The sequence below is a fragment of the Lissotriton vulgaris genome, chromosome 12 (genome assembly GCF_964263255.1).
Source record: "Lissotriton vulgaris chromosome 12, aLisVul1.2, whole genome shotgun sequence".
Lineage (NCBI taxonomy): Eukaryota > Metazoa > Chordata > Amphibia > Caudata > Salamandridae > Lissotriton > Lissotriton vulgaris.
In genome coordinates, this window is record NC_141700.1 from 127,220,029 (window position 1) to 127,245,442 (window position 25,414).

The 25,414-nt window shown below is 45.0% G+C and overlaps 1 protein-coding gene across 2 annotated transcripts in view; it reads left to right on the forward strand.

Moving 5' to 3' along the window:
* JTB (jumping translocation breakpoint) overlaps nt 1–25,414 on the forward strand; it is a 52,221-nt gene that overhangs the window by 9,373 nt on the left and 17,434 nt on the right. The window contains exons 2-6 of one of the 2 annotated variants that reach the window (XM_086947537.1): nt 1,011–1,120; nt 3,113–3,343; nt 6,615–6,655; nt 12,671–12,756; nt 13,171–13,250. In XM_086947537.1, the coding sequence (XP_086803663.1) occupies nt 3,222–3,343; nt 6,615–6,655; nt 12,671–12,756; nt 13,171–13,250 (329 nt within the window). In that variant the 5' untranslated portion in view covers nt 1,011–1,120; nt 3,113–3,221. The remainder of the gene's footprint in view (nt 1–1,010; nt 1,121–3,112; nt 3,344–6,614; nt 6,656–12,670; nt 12,757–13,170; nt 13,251–25,414) is intronic. The other variant, XM_086947536.1, reaches the window with a different exon arrangement.

The window sequence follows — 25,414 nt, forward strand, 5'->3', positions numbered from 1 at the left end:
TAGTGCAGCGCCGGCGGGCATATCGTAGCGTCCGCCATTTCCCTCCGCTACGATCTCAGATCTGCTTCGCCGTCGATCCCCCCCTTGGTCAGGCAGGCTCCGAAGCCGTGCTGGCGGTGCAGTCCGCAGCCGCGAGCAGGTGAGGGTCAGTGCTGTGGTCGTGGGGCCTGAATTGGCCGTGTTAGAGTGCTTTAAGCGAGGGCCGGGGCAGGGAGCCACAGAGACCTGCGTCCGATCAGGTCGCCATCTTGGCCACGCCCCCACTAGATCATTTTTAATCGAATAATGTTTCTGTATTTGGTCAAGAATTTATCCTGCCTTTTTGTAGAGTATTAGATTTGCACGATTCTGAAATACGCTATTGTTGGATTTTCTAATTTTCAACCATTGCAGATCCTTTGTTTCACGTAGATTTATTTGTGTGTCAGGAAATGTTTGGTCAAATATTCTGTGAATTTTAACAATGTTTTACATTATCACCAACAGCAGTTCGACCATTTGCCGATGTTGGAGCCCCATGTCTCTGGTTTTTTCAGGACATATTTTTACCTCTATTGTTTCCGTGTGGCCACTTTTTCAAGATGTCAATACTGAATGCTATTTTAGGTTACACCGATTGCATTTCTTTGATATACCTCTAATATTGTGTAGTAATTTGAATTCGAAGTTTAAAATGGAGAACAAGTTTATTTTTCTTTGCGGTTGCATTTTAAGTCATTGTGTTAGTGATTTACCTAATATAGGTTTCAGTATCCCTGTTTTGTTTTTAATGGTACAGTGCTGCGACAATTTCGAACAAGTCTGTTTATTCGAGTCTGAATGTCTCTCCTCTTTGGAGTATTCTTGGTGTTGGCTGTATGCGTCTTGCCCATTGGTAAGTTTACTCCCCCCAATAGCAACAGTAAATTAATTTTAGGGGTGCGAATGGAATGATATCAGCTCTAAAGGGAGTGTAGCAAGGGTGCGTTTCTTCAGGCCGAAATTTACACCTCTTACATTTCCGTTTGCAGAAATGATTACCAGGTGCGACTACTCTGTGACTATGCAACCACCACAGCTTTCCAGATGTACTTATAGAAATCTTTCCGAATTCCACCAAAGTCAAAGAGTTATTTTAAATGTAAGTGTACGCTTATGTGAGTACGTTTTGTGAATCGGACCAGAGGGGATAAGTGGTCCAACTTATTTCTCTGTTGGTACAGCATAGTTTATTTGGGATCATATAGGTTTTTCTGAGATCTGATTATAAATCTTTTGTCCATGGGTGTTGGACACAATATTATCAATCATTCAGCTCTGTATTTGACTCATAAATTTAAAGTTCCTGCAACAACTCTCTTCTCATCTGAAAATTAAACTTTATAGGCCCAGTGTTTTGAGAGATATAGCTTTTTTTGTGGTTATTGTTTTCTGTCTTATGCCATGGGTTTGTGGGCAGGTATTGTTTTCCTGCATGCTCCTATATGCATATTTAGGGTGAAGTTAGTCTTTGGTAGTTCTTGTGTTTTAAACTCCAACACATGAACATATTCTACATTTATAAGTCAAGAGCTTTATATTCTATTATTTGGACAGTGTTTTGATCAAAATGTGAATGTATGTGTGTTTGGAATGTAGAAGTTTCATCAATTGATATTTGTGTGGTTATAGTGCTTTGGCGTATAGAGTGATTTGTTGGCAAGTATTGTTTTCTTTTATGTGCCCGCATGCATATTTTGGATGAATATAATATTTGGCAGTTAGCAAATTTATGCTTCCATAAATTAGAATATTCTCCATTGATACAACGAGGAGAATTTCCTACTCTGTTATGTGGAAGGCCTGTTGACTATAAAGTGGATGTATGCGTGTATGATTTTTATACTCTGTCAACTATGTGCCCTTTGGCACAGTTGTTTTTTTTCTTTCAGATTTCCAAACCGTAGACGGCTTGCAACTATTTTAATTGATATTTAGTTTGTTTCTCTCCGAGATTCTGCCAAGGTTATTTTTCTCAGGGTCCTTCCTTTGAATTTTCTGGGTGTCCAGCTAATGGTTGGTGTTCCTATGCCCGTTTCATAAACGCTACTGTTGTTCTTCATTTTATATAATAGAACAAATAAATCCATGATCAGAAGTTGTTTTATTTTTCAACAAACAATTGATTTATACTTTGTGAGTGGCTTGAACCGCTAATTGAGGGTGGCAGTTAGGCTTTCCTTGAATTAATAACTGTGAAATACTGCTGGAGCACTAAGACATTGTTTTCAGATCACTACATGGACAACCAAACTTGAAGGCGTCAATCAAAAAAATTAATATCATGATAAAGACTAACATTTAATATCACAGTAAAAACATACAAACAAAAATGCATCAATAACATACCCTAGCAACACTAATAAATGATATACGCAACAGCAGCAGTAAATAAAACCAATCACTGTCTGCATCATAGTGCTTCTGCAATTTCCTAAACGTGTTGAGTATATTGTGGGAGCAGCTGAGGGCATTCTGTTAAACCTTCCATGCTGAAATTGGTGCCTTATCTTATTCCATCTCAACTACATGGTCTGCAAAATCTCCACTGCATGATCTAAAAGAATGGCTTTTGATTGTAAACTGTTTTAGTTTCGCTGTGGGCTCCTCAGAAGATGATCAGCAGGAGGTTGTGCTCCTGCAAGCAGGCTGCTTCCCTGTATATTAGATACATGATAAACCTTTTAAGATTGAGTATAGATGGTTTCAAAATAGGTTGGGGTATCTCCAGCTCCCCGTGTCAGAATAGAGTGGGATAGTTAATGCATTCTATAGATAATCCCTGATGCAGTATTTCCTGAAATTTGCTTCGGGCCTGTTTGTAAGGCATAACATTTAGTTCATTATTTATCCCACTAAAATTCACATGTTTTTACTTCCCCATGCAAATATTACCGAGCTCTATGTGAAGGAATCTGTTTGGGCAAAACAACATATTGTGATAAATATCACACAGCTCTAAAGTTGGATCCCTGTGCGAACTCCTGTTTGCGTAGAGATCGGAATTTAATTTCCTAGTCATAATCCAGCCTATGCACATGTGGTTATAAACCACTGGATGATCAGCCTTTTTTCCCCTTCCACTTTTGCACAGGTGCATCTTGAGGTGTGAGGGGTGCAATGGCTGTGGACGTTTTTAGAAGATAATGGTTGGCCACTAAGGAAACTTGCAACACCGCCTCCTATTGGTAAAGGGTTTGGCCATGCCTGTCTGCTGGATCGATGCTTGGAAGCTCACGCGGAAGACTACTCAATCTCAAGGCTTTGGGGTTCTTCCCTACTTCTTCTGGTGTACAGTGTTCACCGTGTCAATTTTTGGTGTGAGGTAAGGCAGAAAAACAATTTTCAATTGGACCTCTCCTGTTGACTGATTTCCTACAGGCGGTATTCAATATCTGCAAGAAAGAAAGTTGTAACTTTCAAAGGGTGTGAAAAGGTGGTCTCTACCCTGTGAGAGGTGGGATTTGCAGTGTTTCGCATGGACCATGAACATAATTGTGTGCCGCATTGATTCTAATGTGAGACGTACAGAAATGTAGTTGCTTTGCTAATGTTATAGCAATTTGGTAGTTGTCAAGAAATTGCCAGCTTGTCATCATTCAGCCACTGCATCATAGCTTAACTCATGAATTGCCAGTATGCCCCACATATCTTTAGATGGGGATTTGCTACTACCTCACTTACTAAGAAGAAATGAATTAATAGCAACATGTGCAGATCACAGCAGCTGGCTTTAAAAGACTAGAGATCAACTAAGAAAGCTTGTATTTTATTTTGGAATCTTCGTGCTCGGATAGTAAGGATGATTTTTGATGTTGTGTGGCACATTTAATTGTCTTGTCATTGGGCTCTCCTCTTTATGCAGACTTTACAATAGGTTTTTGTGCTTTTTCATTGAAATGTGAAAGGAACAACACTGTAGAATATTTATATTTGCGTAGACAAAGCAACGGGTACTGTGATTGTTAGAAGGGCCAATCTGTCATATATTCCATCTCTCTACCTCTATCCCAATTTTCCATATACTTTCCCACTCTTTTCTCCCATTTTCCCCCATTTATATTCCCACTCATTCACCTTTCCTCTCCTCCCACTCTTGCCATTATTATTCGTGTGCTGCCTTCTGTTGGAACTTGAAAATAACCTTCTCCACAGCCTTGTCATCCCCTCATTATGTCTTCATCCTTCTTCTCTACTTCACTCTTCCGGGTCGCCAAGTTCTGACGTGCTTGGGAAATAACATGTTGGAGTTACATACAATACATAATAGATATAATCTGAATGTTGAATCAATGATGATGGGTACAAAGTGCGTTGTTGGTCTTTTTTTCTGTTTGGCTCATTTGGCACAAGCTACCGACCTGTGAATAATGCTCAAAAACAAAAGATTGGGCCATGAAACACTCTGCCGCATCACAGCCTCTTCTCCTAACAGACACATGTGGGAGCAAAGCATTTAATCTAAATGTGGAAATGACTGGAAGGGGTTCATGGGTAGTGAAGAGACGAAAGCTGGGAGTTGCAACCAGTAAAGACAAGTAAGGGGTCGGTACAGAGAAATATATATGTACTTAAATATAACACAAAATATAAGAAAACATTCTAACCCAGCATCTTCTCGGCACTGATGTAAAGGGTTTAGTGAAGTTTATATAATGTACTCATTATTAGCTAGAGGGGGCCATTGTTTGGCCCACTTTTGAGGTGCTAATGGGAACCCTGAGTCCACCAAAGATTTCCTTTTTCAAAAGTCAATTTATTTCTGCAATTCTGATGAAGTGCATCTTGTCCCTGCATCCTGTTTGTGTTTGCTCTTTTGCGAGTGAAAGTCTTAATTTAGACCGGTTACACTGATCAAATTAAAATGTGGTTTGGATTGAAATGGGTGCAGACGCTGCAAGCTAACACCAGCAACACAGGGAAAAGTGGGAGTTTCACTTGATCGGAGTGGGCACCTATTCTTCAACGGAGAGAGGAGGAACTATCTAACATCCAGCAGGTAACTCCAGTTAAAAGCGCCATCACAGAAAAGGAAAGAAACAGGCTGTCCTATCCTCCGTGCACAGGAGCTCCCCACAAGGCGAGCACCATCAATGAATAAATGTCTTTTATATAGTGCACAGTTACTCAGAGAGTGTCCCGGCGGTCAGCATAGAATAACAGGTGAAAAGGGGCTGAGCCCTCAAATGTTTACCAAGTCCTAAAGCTTAAAAAGATGTGTCTTCAGGGCCCTCTTGAAGAATGCTTCCTCTGTTATTAATCTCACATGATCAGAGAGCTGGTTCCCCATACTTGCTGCTCTGACCACAAAGAAGGACCCCCCCCTCTTCAATGTTTTCGGAAACGGGGGGTTGTTAACAGGCCAGCGCTACTAGATTGTAGCAGTCTTCCTAGTCTGTTCTCTTTGATTCTCTCATTTAAGTAAGCAGGACCTCTATTGTAGAGGGCTTGGTGGACCAGAGTCAAAGTTTTGAACATTATACGCTTGTGCACTGGAAGCCAATGAAGTTTCTCACAGAAATGAGATACCGATGCATATGTGGGTAGCCTGAAAATAAGGCGTATTGCCATGTTCTGTATTGCCTGTAGACGCATGACTAAGTAGTCAGGAAGACTCAGATACTGAACGTTGACATATTCCAATTGGGACAAGATCAACACCCTGGCCACAGTTATTTGAAATTCGTTAGGGTGAAGATACATACATTTCCTGAGCTTGGGTAGGACCTTCCTAGTGCAGTCATGCTTACATTGTCTCCAATGGACAACACACTTTACACATACATACTACAAATTAGGATGAGTAAGGGCTCCAGTTATGTGTCTCTGGGCAGAGGGATTTGATTTGTTTCAGCGGCTCCTCTTAGTTCGCAGGACCCCACCTTCTGGTCTGAGTGTACAACTGCATACAGATCAGACAGCCTGTGAAAGTGATAAAAGCATTACACATTTATAATGGTAAGAAGATTCAGTAAGTGGTGGGGAGTCTGTTTGTAGTAGTATGGAATAGGTTACAGGGGTGACAAATTAATTTTATCACTGAAAGAGAAGAGTGCAGTGTTGGATAATGTTGCCCTGTCAATATGGTATGGTTGAGATGGAAGTGGTTCCTTGGAAGATTTTTCTTAACCATGCTATGAATGAATGGCTGTATCAATAATGGAGCTGGTGGGTGACGTAAGTGGTTGGGTAAAGGAGTCTAGGCTAATTACATCTGAGAAAGAAAATCATTCTGGAGTGTTGCATTGCAGTTGAGTCTGGCAATGGAAGCTGTACATGTGAGGAAAGTATTGTGGGTGAGTGCAGTTATTGTGGATGAGGAGTCTCTTGGTGGGAGGGCAGGTATGGTAAGTGCTAGGTGTGATTGTAAGTGCACCCATAAAAGTCTCATGATTTAATGAAGACTTGTTTTTTTCAATACCAATTTTCAGATATAGTGAGTAAAAAATATTTTATTGTGACACTGAACAGGAACAATCCTTTCGTATTGTAGTCAGTATCCATGGCTAAGCATTCTCCTTTACATCAAAATGTGTGATGATTTAATATAGTGCTTTGGGCTTAATGCACACTTTCCCCATCTAATTCTCTTGCAGATCAGCAAATGGCTTTCTTTCCAAGGCCGATAAGTATCCCGGTAAGTATGTGATCACTCTGGGGGTTCACAAGACTGCTAGGTCATGATGTTATGCATGAGGCCATCATTCCCTCGTGGTCTCGAATATCTTGTTTTGTTGAATCGGTTTGGTGTGAGGCAGCGTTTTATGCCTGTGGGGCCTAAGAGTGGGGTGATCACATCCCAGTAAAGGTTATTGTGAAACATCCATAACCGTGTTCGCATCCCTGGTCTGGCTAAAGTGAGGCATTGTATCACATTTAAAGGGCTCTGGGAATGACCAAGACCATTGACAGTATAATATTCACATAAAAAGGGTTGCCACAGAAAGTATATGGGACCATGACGTTTTATTTTACGCATCGTCACTTTTGGTAGGATTCCTTTTCTAGTATCTTCCATTAGCTGAAGTAGAGTTTTGCTCACAGAGAAATTATTTCCTTGCATAAATTAGGGATTTGGATGACCCTAATATTTGCTGGTGTAGTGTATATGGGGAACATCCATTAGCCTCTTCTCCCAGAGAAGACTATTTTGATTAATATTCGCCACTTCACTTCCATGAAGTAGGAACGGGTCTTTTAGCTGTTCCGTAGTTTAAGCAGTGATTTTACTTGGGGTTTCTGGAATAGCTAGATGTTTTGAGTTGGAGTAAATAGCCAGAGTAATTGGTTCTTAAAGTGCGTTTATTTTCAGTAACATTTAATTTAATTTTCAATTGTCCAAGGCTTACACCAGAGTGGTTTTCATAAGAGTAACATTATTTATACAAATCCAAATAGTTGTGATCAACAACAAGGAATGCAGAGAGAAAAGAGGTGTTCTTTAGGAAAGACATTGGAGGGAACTTAAAGTAACAATGTTTAAAATGAGTTCGAACTTACCATTCCAATGTTTTGGGTCCTTGAATCAAAAAATCACAGAAAGAGGATTGAGCCACAGGAAAACGAGAGAGGACACGGTTGTGGGAATGCGATCAAAAGTAAAGATTGTAGCTAGCATGTTACTGATCCCTTGGTACAGATTCAGCAAACTACACAGAAAGCAGGATTTCATTTTGGTTAGTAAGGTAGCTAGTCAGAGTGCACTTTACTCGGCCATTTGGTCGCAAATGTCTTTAAATATACATACATAAAAGTTCTTAGATATTAAGCATTTAAAATCCTTTACAAGTTGCTAAAAAACAGACAATCTTATATAGCACCAAGTAATACATTTTCTGGTATTACCTAAAACCCGATCCCGTAAAACGTTAAAAAAAGGGGTACATCCAAGATGCACCAAGTTCGAAAGATTCTTGAGTACAGTATATTCATTGTGCAAACATTTCATATTTTTTCCTTAGTTCAAGAGCCATACTGATGAAGTTTAGTACGGCATAACTAGTCATGTAGTTTTTGTTTAGTTTAAAATTTTTCATGTCATTAGAAACATATAGCTTATTTTTTTCTGTTGAAATATTAACAAATTGCATAACCCAGCTCAAGACATTGCCTTTCTAAGTGTATTAAAACCACTATGATGAACCGTGTACTACTGGCTTTGAATGACAGTATCTTGAAGACCTATTTTAACCACAATGCTAAATAGATTAGAAAAGAACAAAGAATGGAAAGAAACCAAAGCATTGCTAACTTATAGTGTTGGCTTGCCAGCCCTGGCACGACAGGACACTTCTGTTTTATAAACATTTGACTACGCAAAATGTAATACATGACGATGCAAGAGACCCAGTGACTGAACTGGTCTGACCAGCTGCCCATTGCTGTATGCTGTGCTAAGCGTATGAAAAGTGTGAACTAATGTCTAACCGACGAGGGGTTGAAGAATACGCCCCAAAACCCATCTGTTTGTCGATTTTATGAATATTAATTTTTGTTACAAGAGTCAGCAGAGACCGCTAAACTTTGGTGCACATTTTTACTTTTTTGGAGATAAGTTTCAAGCTTCGAGATGTTATCTCTTTTGGTGGGTGTGGCCCATGTCTTGGAGCAGTCACTCCTTGAGTATGAGTGTTGTAGGAAGCTGGCTCTTTATATAGTGGACCAAAAGGAGATACACTGTGTAGAGTCCAGGAAAACCAAGTTGGTTTACAGAGGCACAAATGATAACCCAAATGCTCTCTTTTGTGGTAGTGTGGGCGAGCAGTTGGGTGTATCAGAGGGTAGAGCTAAGTATTTTTTGACAAACACACAGAGGCAATAAATGAGACGCACAATAATAAATCCATGACCTATGTAGAAAAATAAGTTGTATTTTTATATACATTTTGAGAAAAAAAATGTCTATAAACTAATGTACTTTTATCCATATCGACCTTAGCTGGAAAGTAAAATGTTCATTTAAATTCGTCTTTACGCACAATGCTTTCCTATGGAAGAAAAGACATGCATGGCATACAGTTATTTGGGTTCGGTTTCGTGGGGGTTGCTTTGTCTTAGATTCCCGACTAGACTTGCAGTCTCTGCTTGCTGCAAGGGTTCCCTACCCCGGGTAGTGGTCCTGTGTTGGTCCAGTTGGTCCTGATGTCCTCTCACTTGGTGGAGGGACAGATCTGATGGTCAGGAGCCCTTTCAATGGGGGCTGCTGTGTTGGGCTGTCCGGGGAGCTGCAAATCGGTAGACCGGACTTTGCATTTCGGTGTCTACAGACTGCAGGGAAGTAGCTCCTCTACTCCAAGGGAGATTGGCATTGTACGAAGAACTGGCAACCCACGGGGTTCTTGGCAAGAGTTCGGCTGCTGGATGAGTTGCGATTGTCGAGACTTGATGCTGCAGGCCGGGTTTGGCACCAGAAGTTCACAGCCGTCTTCAGTTCTCACTTTTTCTTGCGGCTCTTGGTGTCCTTGTCTTCTTGATTTGTTGAATCTACATTCCTTGTGTCTGGGGTGCCACCTAAATACTCAATTATGGGGCGATAAGGGGAGTGACGCGTAGTAGCCATCGGGCTACGTACCTTTAGGTTGTCTACACCCTCTATATGACCACTCTCTTTTGGTAGTGGACATAACCCTGACCCAGAGAGCCTAATTCCGCCAAAACTAAGATAGTGGAATTTTAAAAGTTGTGGCCACATCAGGTAGCCCACTTTAGGGGTGGTACCAGCCTGAAGGAGAACAAGCCTCCTGACTTACGATTTTCCCACCTGTCCTAATGCCAAATGGAGCAGGGGGGCATTTCCTGTGTCCGGGCATATCAAAGGCTGCAGAGGCCTTTGACGCCTCCTTCCTTAATATGCTGATCACTTAGCCATCCTGCTTGGAGGAGTTGACAACACATCCCCTGCGGGAGCAAGCATTGTTTCTGCCCTTAGAGAGTGCAGACTTTCACATACAGGGGGTGAGAAATCTGTCTGGTGGCAGGCTCATCTACATAAGTCAGCCAGAGCACCAATAGTCGGTAGGTTTTCAATAGGACACCTCTAAGGTGCCCTCTGGGTGCTTGTGTTAATAAATACACCATTGGAATCATTGTGGGATTATTAATATGAGATGTTTGATACCAAACAGCTCTAGTTTTGGTGAAGCTATCATTTAGCTGGGGAATTTGTGTACACGAGTGTCCAGTACATACTCACAATAACTTCCCTGTTCACTTGCAATATCTAAGAATCTATTTAGACATCACATGGACATATCTGCTCATGGAGCTGTTCCCACGCATTTAGTATAGTGTACCCTGGCATAGGGCTGTAAGGCCTGCTGTGGTGGTGGGTTACCTATACTGCTCACAGTGTCAATCGCATGGCACACAGGAAGCATGCCTTGTCATGTCTTCCCCATGGCACGCAACCTCCAATGGCAGTTTGCAGGCTGGTGCTGAGGTGTCTCTTGGGGTGGCACAATACATGCTGTAGCCCTTAGGGACCCTCTTTAGCCTACTTGCTCTAGGTACCAGTGGTACCCTTTACTAAGGGCTTACAAAGGGTGCTAAAGGAATTGCCATTTGGGTGAACAATTGTACAGTTTTGGGGAAAGGGCTCTGACACGGGGGAACTGGATAGCAGGAACCCAGTGCACTTCTGTCAAAATTGCACCAGATACCAGCCAAAAAGTGGGGATGACCATGTCAAAAAGAGGCACTTTCCTACAAGTGTCCATTCCTGGAGCACTGAGTATGGGTTACATGCCAAAGCACGGTCTTTCCCATTGTGGGTGAGTTCCTTTCCTTGGTGCACTGTCTCACTCATTTGATGTGAATCCTGCACCTTGGATTACATTGTCACACAATAGATGCCATTTCCACACCGTGGGGCATCAGCTCACTCATTTTGAGTGAAATGTGTATCTTGGATTACATTTATCACTCAGTGGGGGTTAATCTCACTTCTTGTTGTAGATTCTTATTCTAAGACCATCTTAATGATTCCTTTGACATCAGCTCAGTCGTGTTCTCATTTCTGAAAAATCGTGGGCTTGAGATCTTTGCGAGAACATTGCTTTGGGTGCAGGGGGTGGATGTCCAGGGTTCTAGTTCATCGATCCCAGTACAGAGGCTAAGTGCCTGGGGAAGGATTTCATAAGGCGCTCATTTGGGGCAAAAACATGAGCTTAGTGCTGATAAAATATACCTCGCCATGTCTTCTACTGGTGCCGAACGTCCGTGATGAGGACTGAAGTAAACTAAAAAGTGATGCGAGGGATGTTTGAATTGATCTCAGCCACTGACAATTAAATGGGGCAGCTTCCCAGTCCATCGTTTTTTTGTTTTTTGTTTGCCCACAATGCCACCTCAGAATAGACTCGGCTATATGCAGATCAGTCTTGACCCTGCTCCAATAGAAATAGTCCAGCCCAATCTGCTAAGCCAGGTATCTCTGACCCGAAATGCAAATAACCATGGACAGGTTATGCCCTAGTTGGTATACTTCAGTGATGAGAACTGGTAATTCCAGAGAAGCATTTATCAAAGAGATAGGAATAAACATGGCGCAGTTGGTTGGTGAGGTGTAGGTGATGGGCAGCTAACCGCCAAAGAAAACAACAACCAGTGACCGCTAACACAACATGCTGGTAAAGGGTGCAGTAAGGCACAGAGACCAAGTTTGTCTATGTTTTGGGATAAAAAAAAGAGTGACTGGAGAAAAAATATAAACCAGTTTTCACCAACACACCATCGCGACGTTAGTTTGTAGAATGAGGCAAAGGCAGTCTATGAGGAGGGTGCAAGGTAGTAAGAGATAGATAAAGAGTTTGGGGTTGGTGACAAAAAAAACCTCTGTGGGCACTACAGGACAGCCTAGGTGTTCAGAAAAAGCAAGTGAGAGTGCAGCGAACGAGGCTACAGGAAAAAACACAAAGGCTACCTTCACAATGACAAAAAAAGCAATTGGGAGACAAGATGTTGGCAACAGCTACAGACTTTGGTAGGGGAAATGAGAATCCGCAGCGGTGACTGGGAAGCCAAAGTCTGCATTGGCCCTATGGGTGTAGCCCCTCCAAACATGCCAGCCACTAGTCTGCTAGGACTGGGGTCGTCGGATCCAAGTACTGAAAAATGTCTTATTAAAATGTCTATTTTTAAGAAGTGTCTGAGTATCCCCTTGATGGCATGACCCCCTCACACTGTGACTTAACAAGGTTATCTTAATATTCGGGGACACTATTACACAGAGTTGCGGTTTTACTTATCGGTAATGACATGTACATTTGTTTAAAAATATATATATAATAGTTGCAAGAGTAATCATACATCCAATGTATAAGTATGTAGACATTCATCCGCTTGGTAAGGATCTAGACTGAAGGGAAGCAGGGCTTCTGGGAAGCAGTGGAAGTGAGATAAGTGGCTGGAAATAGCATTAACATGCATGTAATCGAGAGAGGATGAGAACAGTATAGGAAAGGTATTCTGTCGCTGCAGCACTACAGAGTAGTTTTGATTCGGAGATGGGTACTAAAGTGGTGAGCTGAAAATTGTATACGTTTTGCAAAGTTTGTCTTGATATCTCTGAATCATCTCTAGGAATTCCAGTTGTTCAATATTCTTCACCAATAACTAGTATGCTTCTGAATAGCTTTGTTTGTTTCCCTTTTAGATGACACTCTAGTGACAACCCCTTGCTGGCATGTGGAGGAGTTTGAGGTATCTGGTGAATGTAAACCCTGTGATGAGCTACAGTCGGTAGGTAACGGGTCATTTTAGCAGGTCCGCAAAGAACCATGGGGGTTTAAAAGCACAATGACCTTTGCTAAACTTACAGCTTCAAACTTTATGCCCAAGTTGCAAAAAAATTATAATTCTATTCAGACTTGTTATCCCCCAGGAAACCATTGACACATTAATGAAAGGCCCTCCAATGGGAGGTATTAGAGGGGTACAGTGCTGCTTCGATGTGACATGGGTGTCTTGGGGTGGAGGGGGCGGCACAATGGTTAGGGCGGTGCCTGGGATGGCATTGTGATGGCAGAAACCATCTTTCCACCCTCATGTATATTTATTTGTTCAGTGTTTCTACAGCACAAATGTTAAATTAAAGGATATGTTCAGATGAAACACTGCTTTGACCGTTGTATATCCATTTGTTTTTCATTGCAGAAAATCAGGCCGGAGTGCATGCCCACAGGGTCTGTGGAGAAAGTGAAATGTCCAAGGTCTAAGAGAGAGGAGTATAAGAGGTAAGGGTTGCTAGACACAAGCCGCCTATACTAGCTTCTTAACCAGTCCATGTCATGAGTGAACACTTAGGCTTACAGGTTCTCAGACGTTGTCCATGATGCTTGAAGTCTTTGAGACTTCTCTGTAATGCAACGAAAAATTGATCCCCTGTGTCTCCTTGACTCTGTCGCTGGTTTGTTGAGCAATGACAGGTTATCTCAATTGAGCAGTATGAAGTATAAGCCCTAACCTAACGTGTATTTGTAAAGCGCATGTTAACCCTAAGTTATCTTGGCGCTGAATAATAGATGTTTATGGATGGGGAACCAGTGGAGCTCTCTGAGGAACAGTGTGGAGTGCGTTTGGCGCAGGACGTTGAGGACAAGTGCGATGACTGTGTTATGGATGGTTTGAAGTCTGTGAAGATGATGGGTTGAGATGCTGGCATAGAGGGCCTTGCAGTAGTCCAATCTGCTTGTGAGTAAGGCCTGGGTGATGGTATGTATGGTGTCCAGTGGTAGCCACTTGAAGATTTTACATAACATGCGAAGGATGTGGAAGCGTGAGGAGGGGATGGCATTGATCTGGGATTTAGTGGTGAGTCTGGTGTACAGGATGAGGTCTAAGTCCATAGCTTGGTTGGTTGGGGTGGGCGTTTGACCAAGTTCGGCGGGCCACCAGGTGTAGTGTCAAGGTAACCAATATAATCCTTATAATTCAACCTAATTCTTTAGTCGATCATAAATTGGCCATTAAAGAAACAAATAAAGATAGAAAATGTAATCTAAACACCCCACATCTTGTAAGAACAAAGAATAAATAGCGATACAAATAAACAAGACCTCCAATTTGATATTAAAAACCCATCTTACAAATAGAGAAAAAAACTGATCATAGTTATTAGGCATACTAAAAATCATCATGAATCTATCCTGTTGGGGCTAAAGTGCAGCTGGCTGGGGAACTGCAGAAAGTCCCCACATTTCTTGCCATTGGATTGTACACTAGATAGTTAACAACCGCCAAGCAAACATGCATTGAAGGGCAGCATTTGTACATAAAGCATGGCTTGACTGCAGTCTCTAAAATCAGGCTCCCTCCGCAGTGGTAATAAACATATTTTTCTTATGTTTATAGATTTTGCAAAAAAGCATAAAGTGCAATATAGACTGCGAGGAAGAACAGTTATGTGGGTACACTGTCAGACTAGTAGCAGATATGACACTGGACGTCCTAATTAGGCCCCGTATCCAAATCTTATGGCTTTTTCTGTGGGCTTGGATGGCTCATAAAATGATAACTTAAGTACAAAGGCAGAATGTAACCTACAATATTGTAAGGGAACATGTAGGCCAACACGTGACTTTTGATCAGACCCTTATGCTGAGGTCACACCCTTGTATACCTATTCCTCTGGCTGTTGCAGTCTCATAGGCTTTAGGCAGCTTCACCTCTGCCTTTGGTCTTATGCTAACATGTTTTTTTGTACCAGAAGGTTAACTCAACAGGATTTTTCCTGGTTTATTCTAACCCAGGCGGACTATAAGACAAGGCGCAGAGACACTAAGGTCAAATTCAGTACGAAAGAAATTGAAGTGCTTGGCCTGAGAATTTTAGACTGTCGATTCCACCCTGATCAACTTCCGGCAAAGGCCTATCACTCGTCAACTACATGCTCTACTATTGACTTCACAATGGCATCCTTGCCCCTCTTTGCTTTAAAAAATAAATTTTGAGTTAAGGATAAGCTGGAATGGGACCACCGTCCACCGGTTATTGAGCTCGACATTAAATGTTTCACACATGAGCCACAAATAATCTGCCTGGCAATTTGTACTTGATCAACCCAACTCAATCGAAAGTACTGTGGTATGAATTATACAATGGTCACTCAGTTATGATCTATACCCTCCTAGATTCGTATTCATCGCGCAGGCGCCCCAAGCAGTATAGGCTTGTAGTCTCTTCTCTAGACTGCAAAAAATATATTTTCCTCACTACGACTGCCAGGGCCGCTAAAAAGAAGCTGAATAGAGCCCTGCACGTATTGAGACGAGACCTAAATGACCAAGCTAGGCTAGTTAGGTTGCGACCTAAAAAAATGTATTAAAACCCTCCTGTGGTAGAAAAGATTGCATTTTGGGCCAAGGCTCTTTTCCTTAGTAAGAAATTAAATTCTAGGGACTTCAGGAAAATGGTAAATGGCTTAAATGGAGCTCCAAATGTGACAAGCAACTCTCAATTTCAGAATCAAGTTGGGCAAATTATTTAACCATGTTTTCTTTGTGTCCTACAATAGGCAATTACCTACTGCTAGAAACAGGAAGAGGAACATTGCAGGGGCACCTTCCTATGCATTTATAAGTTCTAGAGCTTCAGAGCCTGCTGTTTTAGATGACAGGTTACCTTTCACTCAAAAGCAAGTGCTAAAAGAGATACAGGCCTGTTGACGTGATGGCTTACCAGCTCCAAATAGCATCCTTCAGGCACCGTACAAAGTTAACCCCACTCCTTCGGGCAAAGCAATCAATGGTATCAGTTCCCAACAGTGTCCTGGTGCTCCTAGCAATCTTCGTCTCCTGGAGAGGATCAGTGATAACCCCAAACCACAAAGGAGGAAACAGGCAGCAACCAGAAAACTACAGACTAATTGCCCTCCTTAATAACAAGGCCAAGAACTTAGCTAGGTTGATTCTGCAGGAGCTAACTGAATGGTTGGCAGAGCAAAAAATTATACCACAGAATTAAACTGGTTTCACCTGTATAGTACGGACCACAACAAATATCCTGGCACTCCTAATTGATAAAATAAAACTGAATCAAATATCACTTCATCTCTGCTTTGTTGATTTTAGGTTCGCATTGGACAATGTTTGATGCAACCTTCTTTAAGCGAAATGTTTGTCTTGGGCAATTCCACCGACATTACTAAAAGCAATACAACTGCTCTACCATGTGGGTAAGAATATAAAATTGGTGACCGCTCCACTCTTTCGAAGAAGATCTACATCCAAGAGGGTTTGCAACAAGGAGGTGTTTTGGCCCCTTACCTATTTAACTTTTTTCTGGCTGACATGTCAAAGCCACTCTACAGTCAATTGCCTTCCATCAAAATTAGGATGTCTGCCAATCTCAAATCTTATTGGTCAAACAAAAGTCGGCCTACAGCGCCTTATTGATGAAATCTCAAGATACACAATAGTATGACAATCAGAAAAAAACTAAGATCATGGTCATAAAAAACAGCAGGTGGAACAACGCGTATGGGTACCTGCACAAGCAACAGCTGGAATATGCAAAGGAGTATAAATATCTTTCTCATTTGATGACAGAGAAACCTTCCTTCCATACAGTGAAAGTTACAGCGAAAAAGCGTGTCTTAATAGTTGCCTTTAAAACCTAAAAATAAAACCTTGGTCGGCCCTAGCTTTGACCCATCGTTAAAGATTGTTGCTGCCAAACTGCTACCAGCATTAACATATGGCAGCAAAGTCCTCCCCGGGCAGGATGCCGCCACTCTTGATACATTAATTTCGAAAACCTGTAGGCATCTCTTCTGCTTACGCCTTCCCCGCCCGAATTTGTCTGGAGTTCGGACTGACCAATCCATCATCTGTAAGGCTGGAGCTTAATTTAAAACTTGGCAGAAATTAAGATCATCCCCTAATGCCACATTAAGTAAAACCTTATGGCTAGAGCTAGCCAGAAACCAAAGTAATTTGGCTGTATCTAGAATCTGGCATTAACACTCTGGGGCACGACCGCTGTGGAACCTTAACATTGCTCCTGCACTTGCAGTGTTAGCTTGCTTTAACTCCCTGGCCATACCTCTAAACTGCCTATTCACCACATTCTTAATAAAAGTGGACCAAAAACTCACGGGGACGGAAGAAAACCGTTCCTTTCGATCACTTTTTTTTTTTTTTTTAAATTTTTGAAAACCTTTATTAATACCAGAACACACAGCTATTCAGCCCGACATCCCGGAGGCAAGGCAGCAAGAATAAAGGAGAAAAATAGTGTCAAACAATTGAGACATAATCAGCGAAGGTTATTTTTATATTAAATAAATACAACAACAGGCGCCCGCGGGCGCGAAAGTGGCAGTGTGTAGAATGTGACGCTGGGTGTCGGGGATGGGTAGGGAAATGAGGCAGGGAAACACGTATCAAGGATAAGTTACAGAATGGAAAAGAGGCGGGAGGGGGAAGGTATCAGGAGAATATAATACACTAGAGCTCAGTTGGCGTCACAGGTTAGGGAGAAGCATTATCATGTTGGCTGATTGGCTCAGGCGGTAAGCACACATCCCCCCTATATTCATTCCATGCTCCCCAAATTTTAGTCCAAGTTCGAGGTCTCCCTCTGGCCACATAGACTGTCTTCTCCCTAAACATGCACCAGTCCATGTTGGCCTTCCACTGTATCAGTAGGGGGGCCTCAGCCGCACCCCATCTCTGGGCTATGTCCCTCTTAGCTACCATGTTCCCAAGGGTAACCCACCTAGTCTGTGCAACGTTGTGGTCGGAAGGCTCCCACACGTTCAAGAGGCATTGACGGGCCTCCGCACGGGCAGCCACGCCAGTAACCTCCTCCATAACGCGGTGCACCCTTCTCCAGTAGGAGGCGATCACCGGGCAGTCCCAAAGGATGTGTAGAAAAGTGGCAGGAGCTCCACAGCCCCTGCGGCAGAGACCGTCAGGCGAGAAACCCATGCGCATCAATCGGGGCCCTGTCATATACACCCGGTGCAAGACCTTAAACTGTACGAGGCGAAGACGGGAAGAAATGGCAACCTCCTTAGGAGAGGAAACCGCGCTCTGCCAATCCTCGTCATCCAATTCAAGGCCGTCCGCCACCCACTGGTCTCTCAAACTAAGGAGGAGGTCCGTGCGTGCATTGATCAACTTCTTATATGAGAGTGAGATTGCGCTGTCCGGCATGTGCCCATCTAGGATCCTGTCTTCCAGTGGGGAACTTTCGGGAATGACGCCGTCCGGCGGAGAGGCCGAAAGCAGCGCATGTCGCAGCTGAGCGTAGCGAAAAAACTCAGTCGCGCCCAGCTGGTTCTCAGCTTGTAACTGGGGGAAGGTCTTAATCAAGCCCTTGGAGAGCATGTCGTCAACCCTGCTGATGCCGATAAGGTCCCACCTATCAAATCCCTTGGTGTGCCATAGTCTACCCAGGATGTCGGAATCAAAGAGGGGAGTGAACCTCGTGAGTCTGCCCTGCCACCCTTGTGCCTTAGTAACCGCTCGCCAGGTGCGGACAGCCGTGCGGGTGGGACCCGTCAACCGTCGGTCAAAAGACTTGGAGTATAGGGCCCGATAGTAATTACCATCGCCCATCAGCCACCTATCCATGGCATAGCCGGGGCTCACCACTGGGCCATAGAAGCCATGGTTTAGGGCAGCTAGCTGCGAAGACCAGTAGTAACGGCGTACGTCTGGGAGGGCGATGCCCCCATCGTACCAGGGGAGCGTGAGTTTATGAAAGGCAACGCGGGGGCGACCCTCCCAGAGGAGGGCACGGAGAAGGCCTTCGAGATCACGAAAGTAGCGGGCTGGGACAGGGTCTTGAGCGTTTTGGAGTGCGTACAGGAACCTGGGCAGGGACATCATCTTGAAGAGAGCGGCACGGCCAAGGAGGGAGAGTGGCAGATTGCGCCAGCTGTCTACGTCACGCCGCAGCCGCTGAAGAGGAGGAAGCAGGTTGTTGTTATGCCTTAACTTGGGATTACCCGAGATGTAAATGCCCAGGTATTTGAAACCGCGCGTGGCAATCTGAATACCGCAGCCTCTGGGGAGACGCGGAGTATCCCCCTTGAGGACATATAGGGAGGACTTGGCCCAGTTGATAATCAGGCCAGAGTACCGCCCAAAAAGTCTGATGACATCACAGGCCACGATGAGGGATCTGCAGGGGGAAGTCAGGTAAAGCAGTATATCATCAGCATACAGGGAGACCCTGTCTTCAAAGCCAGGGGCCCACGTAATGCCTCGTAAGTCAGGGTGTGAGCGCAATAAAGCAGCAAGTGGTTCGAGGGCCAAGGCAAACAAACGGGGGGACAGGGGACAACCCTGTCTGGTACCTCGACGTAGGGGAAATGGCGCCGAGAGGCGACCATTGACCGTGACATTGGCCATCGGGTCCGCATACAAGAGCTTCACCCAGCTCACAAAGACGGGCCCAAACCCGAATTTGGTCAGCACTGCCCACAGGTACGGCCATTCGAGCGAGTCGAAGGCCATAGTGGCATCCAGGGACGCCAGGACAGCCGGCTCTTCAAGAGTGTGGGCCCTGGCCATGACACCATGGAGGCGGCGCAAGTTAAGGGCAGTGTTTCGGTGGGGGATGAATCCAGACTGGTCGGGGTGCACGAGATCGGCAATCACTCCAATCAAGCGATTAGCCAGCAACTTGGCGAGGACCTTGGGCTCCACGTTAAGGAGAGAAATAGGACGGTATGAGCGACAGACGTCCCGTGGCTTACCCTCCTTGTGGATGACCACGATGGTAGCCAGTCGTTGATCCAGGGGGAGAGAGCCTCTCTCAAAGGACTCCAAGAACATTCTACGGAGATGTGGGGAGACCGCGTCCGAACGGATCTTGTATAATTCCACCGGTATACCGTTAGGCCCGGAGGCTCTTCCGGTCCTTAGGGAGCGGATCGCAAGGTCAATCTCTTCAGCAGTGATGTCCCTATCCAAGTCCTCTCTCTCCTCCTCGGAAAGACTGGGCAGGTCAATATCGGAGAGGAAGGCCGATGAGTCCGCCTCCGAAAAGTCAGAGGCAGACCCATAGACCCCCTGAAAGTAGCCAGCGAATGAATCAACAATGGCGCTAGGGTCCGTAAGGACCACACCGTCATCTCCGATGAGCTCGGGCACCACACGGCTGGCCATCTCCCTTCTGTCAAGCCAAGCCAACAACTTCCCAGCCTTATCGCCCACATCATAAATACGGCCTCGCTGTTCCTTGGCCAGGACAAGAGCGGCATTAGTGGCCAGGTCGTGGTACTCTGCTTGTTTCAGCGAGAGAGAATGGAGGACAGAGGGGTCCGGCTCGGGTCTCAGTTGGGCCTCGAGGCGCAGAACTTCCTGCTCGATAGCCAGCATGTCAGAGTCTCTAGTCCGACGGGTCTCAGCGATGAGCGCCTGGGCCTCGCCACGGAGCACCGTCTTAAAGGCTTCCCAGAGTGTAACGGCCGACCTCACCGAACCCATGTTCTCGGAGAAGTAAAGATCAATAGCTTTGGCCAGGAGGGAGCGGGTCTTGAAATCACGAAAATACCACGGATTGATCACTGCCGGGCGTTCCGACAGAGTCACTCCAAAGTCAAAGGAGACCCACTACGGGGAGTGATCGGAAATGCCCCGCGCCAGAAAGCGTGCTTCGGAAGCGGTTGGCGATCAAGCAGACCGGAGCAAACTGAATTAAAGTCACCCCCCACTATCAAACGACCAGCCGGCATAGACAAAATGGCACCACCAAGGTCTTGAAAAGTACTAGACTGGAGCCCTGGGGGGACGTACACAGAAAACAACGTGAGGGAACGCCCTTCCCATCTACCAGCTACGGCGGCGTACCGCCCCCTATCATCAATCAAAGTGGTCTCTATCTCTAGGGGAAGGGACGCGCGCACAAGTATGCCCGCCCCCCGGGAGCCGGAAGAGAACCCCGAATGTGCCACCATTTTATAACCCTTACGATTCAGAGCTTTACAAGCGTTACCCACCAAGTGCTTCTCCTGAAGAAGGACAATATCTGGCATATGCCGTTTAATCAATTGTATCACCACCCCTCTCTTGATTCGATCACCCAACCCGTTAACATTCCAACTGAGAATCCTTAACATCCTACCCCTCATCCCTCCACTGCCCGCCCCACCCAAAGCCCAAAGACACCCGCATCAGAAACAGTTCAGGAGCACCAATGTCCCATTGCCACGTTAGAGAAAGAAAAAGGAATACAACACAAACCATAACTGTACCCAACAAACCCCCCACCCTGCACCCCTGCATTAGACTAAAAAGCCCCCCCAACCAGCAGTGTGCCTGTCGCCCCATTAACTACTCTACAAAAGACCCAGAGGAGTGAGGAATCCCCGTGAAATCGTCCCGCCACCCACCATGTAAATAAAGGAGAGAATAGTAAGTAACAAAAACACCAGTCCGGCGGTCATCCGAGGCAGGGGTAGCATCAGCTCCCAGGTCATTCTTGCCGCTCCGCTCCGCCCGAGGCGCCTCCAACATCATCTTCTTGCTCATCACGCGCAGGCGAAACAGTGTCCAGCCATTCGCTGACGTTCTCAGGATAGTCAAAAAAGAAGGCACGTCCCCTGTGTTCCACACGGAGCTTCGCAGGGAACTGCATGGAGTACTTGAGACCCATGTCTCTGAGGCGTCTCTTCACCCCCGCGTAGCTCAGCCGCTGACGTTGTACCATCCTGGTGAAGTCAGGGTAGAAGTGCACCTCCGCATTTTGGTAGTGAAGTGGTCCGTGCGATCTGGATGCCTGGAGGATCGCATCTCGGTCTCTGAAATTAAGGAGGCGCGCCACAATCGGTCGCGGCGACGCTCCCGTTTTAGGTGGTCCCCCTGGCACACGGTGGGCACGTTCCACTGAGAAGAAATTACTCAGTCCAGAGGGCGCCAAATGAGTCTTAACCAAGTCCTCCACAAACAGGTCAGCTGCGCCATTCTCGGACCCTTCCGGAACCCCTACTATGCGGACGTTCTGCCGCCTGGCTCGCCCCTCAAAGTCCTCCAGCCGCTTTGAGAACAGATCAGTAGTCGATCGCTGGTTACGGACCTCAGTCTGCAGTTCGGAGACATCCGAGGTCAGGCTGGCGGTCTTGATGTCAAGAGTTTTCACACGCTCATTGGTCTTGCCCAAGTCGGCCCTGATGAGGGTAATGTCAATAGCCATGGAGTCCACTTTATGGGACAGAGTCTCGTGCTTCTGCTGTACGTCGGCACGGAGGCTAGTGATGGCACCCATGATGTCCATGAGGGTAGGATCCGAGCCGTCCGGCGGGCTAGTCGATGGGGTCCCTTTAGAGACGGCCCCAGATGTAGGTGGCGACTTGAGGTTCACATACCGCTCCATGCGGTTGTTCTGAGTTTGCGATTTGCCCCGACCACCTTTATTCGATGCCCTGTCCGGATCGCCTCTGCCCGCCATGATGGGTACGCGAGAACAAAGGCAAGGTGGCAGTAGGTCTGGGTCCACAGCCTAGAGGCAGACGGATCAAGAGGTCTCGACCAGGCCGACGAGGGCGAGGCAGGAGCGCAGTGTCTTCACCAAGGAGGCGGCAGGCGGGCACCGCACAGTTCGGTCAGGCGGAGTGACGAAGTGACGAAGTCCGGAGGGACAATGGCACCGTCACGGAGCGGAGTTCAGTTCGACGTAACTTTGCTCAGGAGCCACCGATTTGGAAGCCGATTGCAGTCCCCGCCCCTGTAGGCCGTCAGCATTACAGTCCCACCAGCGTGGGTCAGGATTTCGGACAGGATAGTTGCGGTGGATCGGACGGTCCACGGAGCTCCGAGCTTACGCGGCCATCTTGGTCGCCCGCGAAGCTCCTCCCCCCCTCGATCACTTTTTAATGTACAGTGATATTGTATTTTATATTGTAATTGACAGTTTTAAAAAATCACTTTTATTGATAATTGCAATAGAAAAATGTTTCTTTTTAAAATAAGCAAGTATTTTAATTAATTGTGCTTTATAAAATATATAACATTCTATACCAAAAGGACAGCCTTCCCAGCTGAACACATCTCTCTGCAATTTTAGATTTGGTTACAGTCTAATGGCCTGACGTATCAAAGGATTTGACCTATTCTGTGTCTATGGAGAAAGAAGTCAATACAGAAAGGACCTTAGTGTCTAGCGGAAGCGTAATTCTTATTTAAAGAGTGCTATGCTGATTAGTATACGGCGTGGAAATTCATGCTCCTGCTTATTTGACTGGTTTGCTTAAAGAGTCTGTTTCTACATGCAGCCAGCAGACTAGGACACAACTCAGCTAAGCAGGTGGACAAAGTCCTCTGCCCTTTCAGAATCGGCCAGTGCATGTGTTATTTACTGAGATATAAGCGGTGCTATTCCCCAGATAGACAAATACTAGTACCCCCAGAAAGCAAATGCAAGCATGTTTGGGAGGATGCAATGTTGTTGAGCAGAACGGGCAAGGTGGACATCGTTTCCCAATAACTCGGGCTCCAGTTTATGCTCCAGTTCCAGCCTGATCTACACCTTCCCTGGGACTCCATTTGTCTTCCAGCATTTAGGACCCAAAGCAGACAAATGGCATGCTTCTCTTTTAGAACCAATTGAGGACACACTGACAGGCATTCAATGTTAAAATATACTTAGCTTTGGTTTATGAAGAATGCAGTTTAAGTGCAGGAACTAAGATGGAGACAGAAAACCAGTATTGGCTTTAGTGTTACAGAAAAAAGAAAACCAATTCTTGATAATATTTTATGGGAGATGCAATTTAGAGAAGTGTCAACACAAATGAAAAGAGTGAGCATTTGTACGCTAGTGCCATGTTCGCGCATCTCTTCTCTCCTTAACCCAGGCATTAGCAAAGACTTATCCGTCCTAGGTGTTGGAAAGAGGCTTGGCGTATCTTGTACACTACTTTACACATTTCATATGTTAATTTGTCACAAGTCCCTTGCTTCTCTGAGACTTCGAGGCTTTCTGTAAGGATTTGAAGGTGATCGAGGCGGGTCTTTACACAGCATGCATCACGTGCATGTCATATGACACTGTACATGCTAACCCACCGTCTCTCTGCATCTTGGGATGGATGATATTGGAAAGCAGATTGGATAAGCTTGTGCTGTATTGAACACACGTTGCACCCTGTCTCCTGTGAGTTTGAGGCTTTCTCTTAGACCCGGGTGTTGAAAGAGGCAGGGTCTGTGAATACAAGGCATGTGTTCAATAGTGTGCATCCTCACACGAGCTGCTAATCAGATACCACGAGGAAGCATTCATCCCAGGTTCGGAGAGGTTGAGTGAAATTGTGCTCTATCATCCACATGTCGCCTAGCCACCTGCCCCAGTCTAGTTTGAGGTTGGTGCAATGTGTAATCCCAGTACCAGAATGGAAATGGGGGCATTGCAGGCTTCCTTGTGCACCAACCTCGCCGCCATTGATCGCTATCATGTTGTGAAGTCACCAGCCGCTCTCATTCAGCACCCCAGATCTAAGCAGATATGTTGGGGCACAAAAAGCATGCACAGCAGCAATGCAGCTTACCTCTTGCTTCTGCTCAGGGGCCTGCAATGCTGAGGATTTTAACAAGTGCTTTACCTGGCCTTGCATGCTATGGGCCTGCCCTTTGGGTTGCAGCAGTAAGCAGCAGCAATGCAAGCGGGAAGGTATTTTTTTCCTATTCAACACAGCGGTACATTGTTTTTACTTTGGCAATGGTATGGATCGGTTGTTCCCCCTGCCAAGGCTGCTGATTATGAAACCTTTATGTCTTTGGACACTGTCCATGAATTAGGCAGTATTTCTTCTGGATGATTCAGTGGATATTAGTGACTCTAAATATGGGTGGGCACTTGCCCCACACAAAAAGCAAATAAATGTTCTCATGATACTGGCTTCTAGGGCGCCAATGAACCAACTTGTGTAATTTTATTTTTGATGTACACTGGGGTTGTCGAAAGCGTTTTCACTGCTCCCAAGCAAGCGCAGTCTTTGAAGACTGTGTACGCTTTTACATTTGCCGATCCCAAGTGTGTGGGAGTGCATATTTGTTTCGACTCTTGGGCAATGCTTTTTAAAAAATATCTTACAACACTGTTGTAGGAACACTTTCAGGGCAAAATGCCTCATCCTACCCAGTACATGAGTGTTGTAGACTTTAGGAATTAGATCACCTGATCCTGTTTATGTGCCTTTGATTGCAAGAAAAACAATTATTCATAGGGATTTATTTAATAGAGTTTTACTTCTCACTTGTAGCTCACAGCTCCTGTAAAGGTCTATTGACATGTAAATCAAGGTTACAGTGTGACAAGGTGCCTAAAGACTACTTTCATTGGTTTGCCTGCTTCATGTATTAAAAACAAAAATCATAAATCAAAATATATACTAAACAATTCATAAATAAAAAAGTACATACATACCTGCAGTCCCTGGCGAAACCCCTTC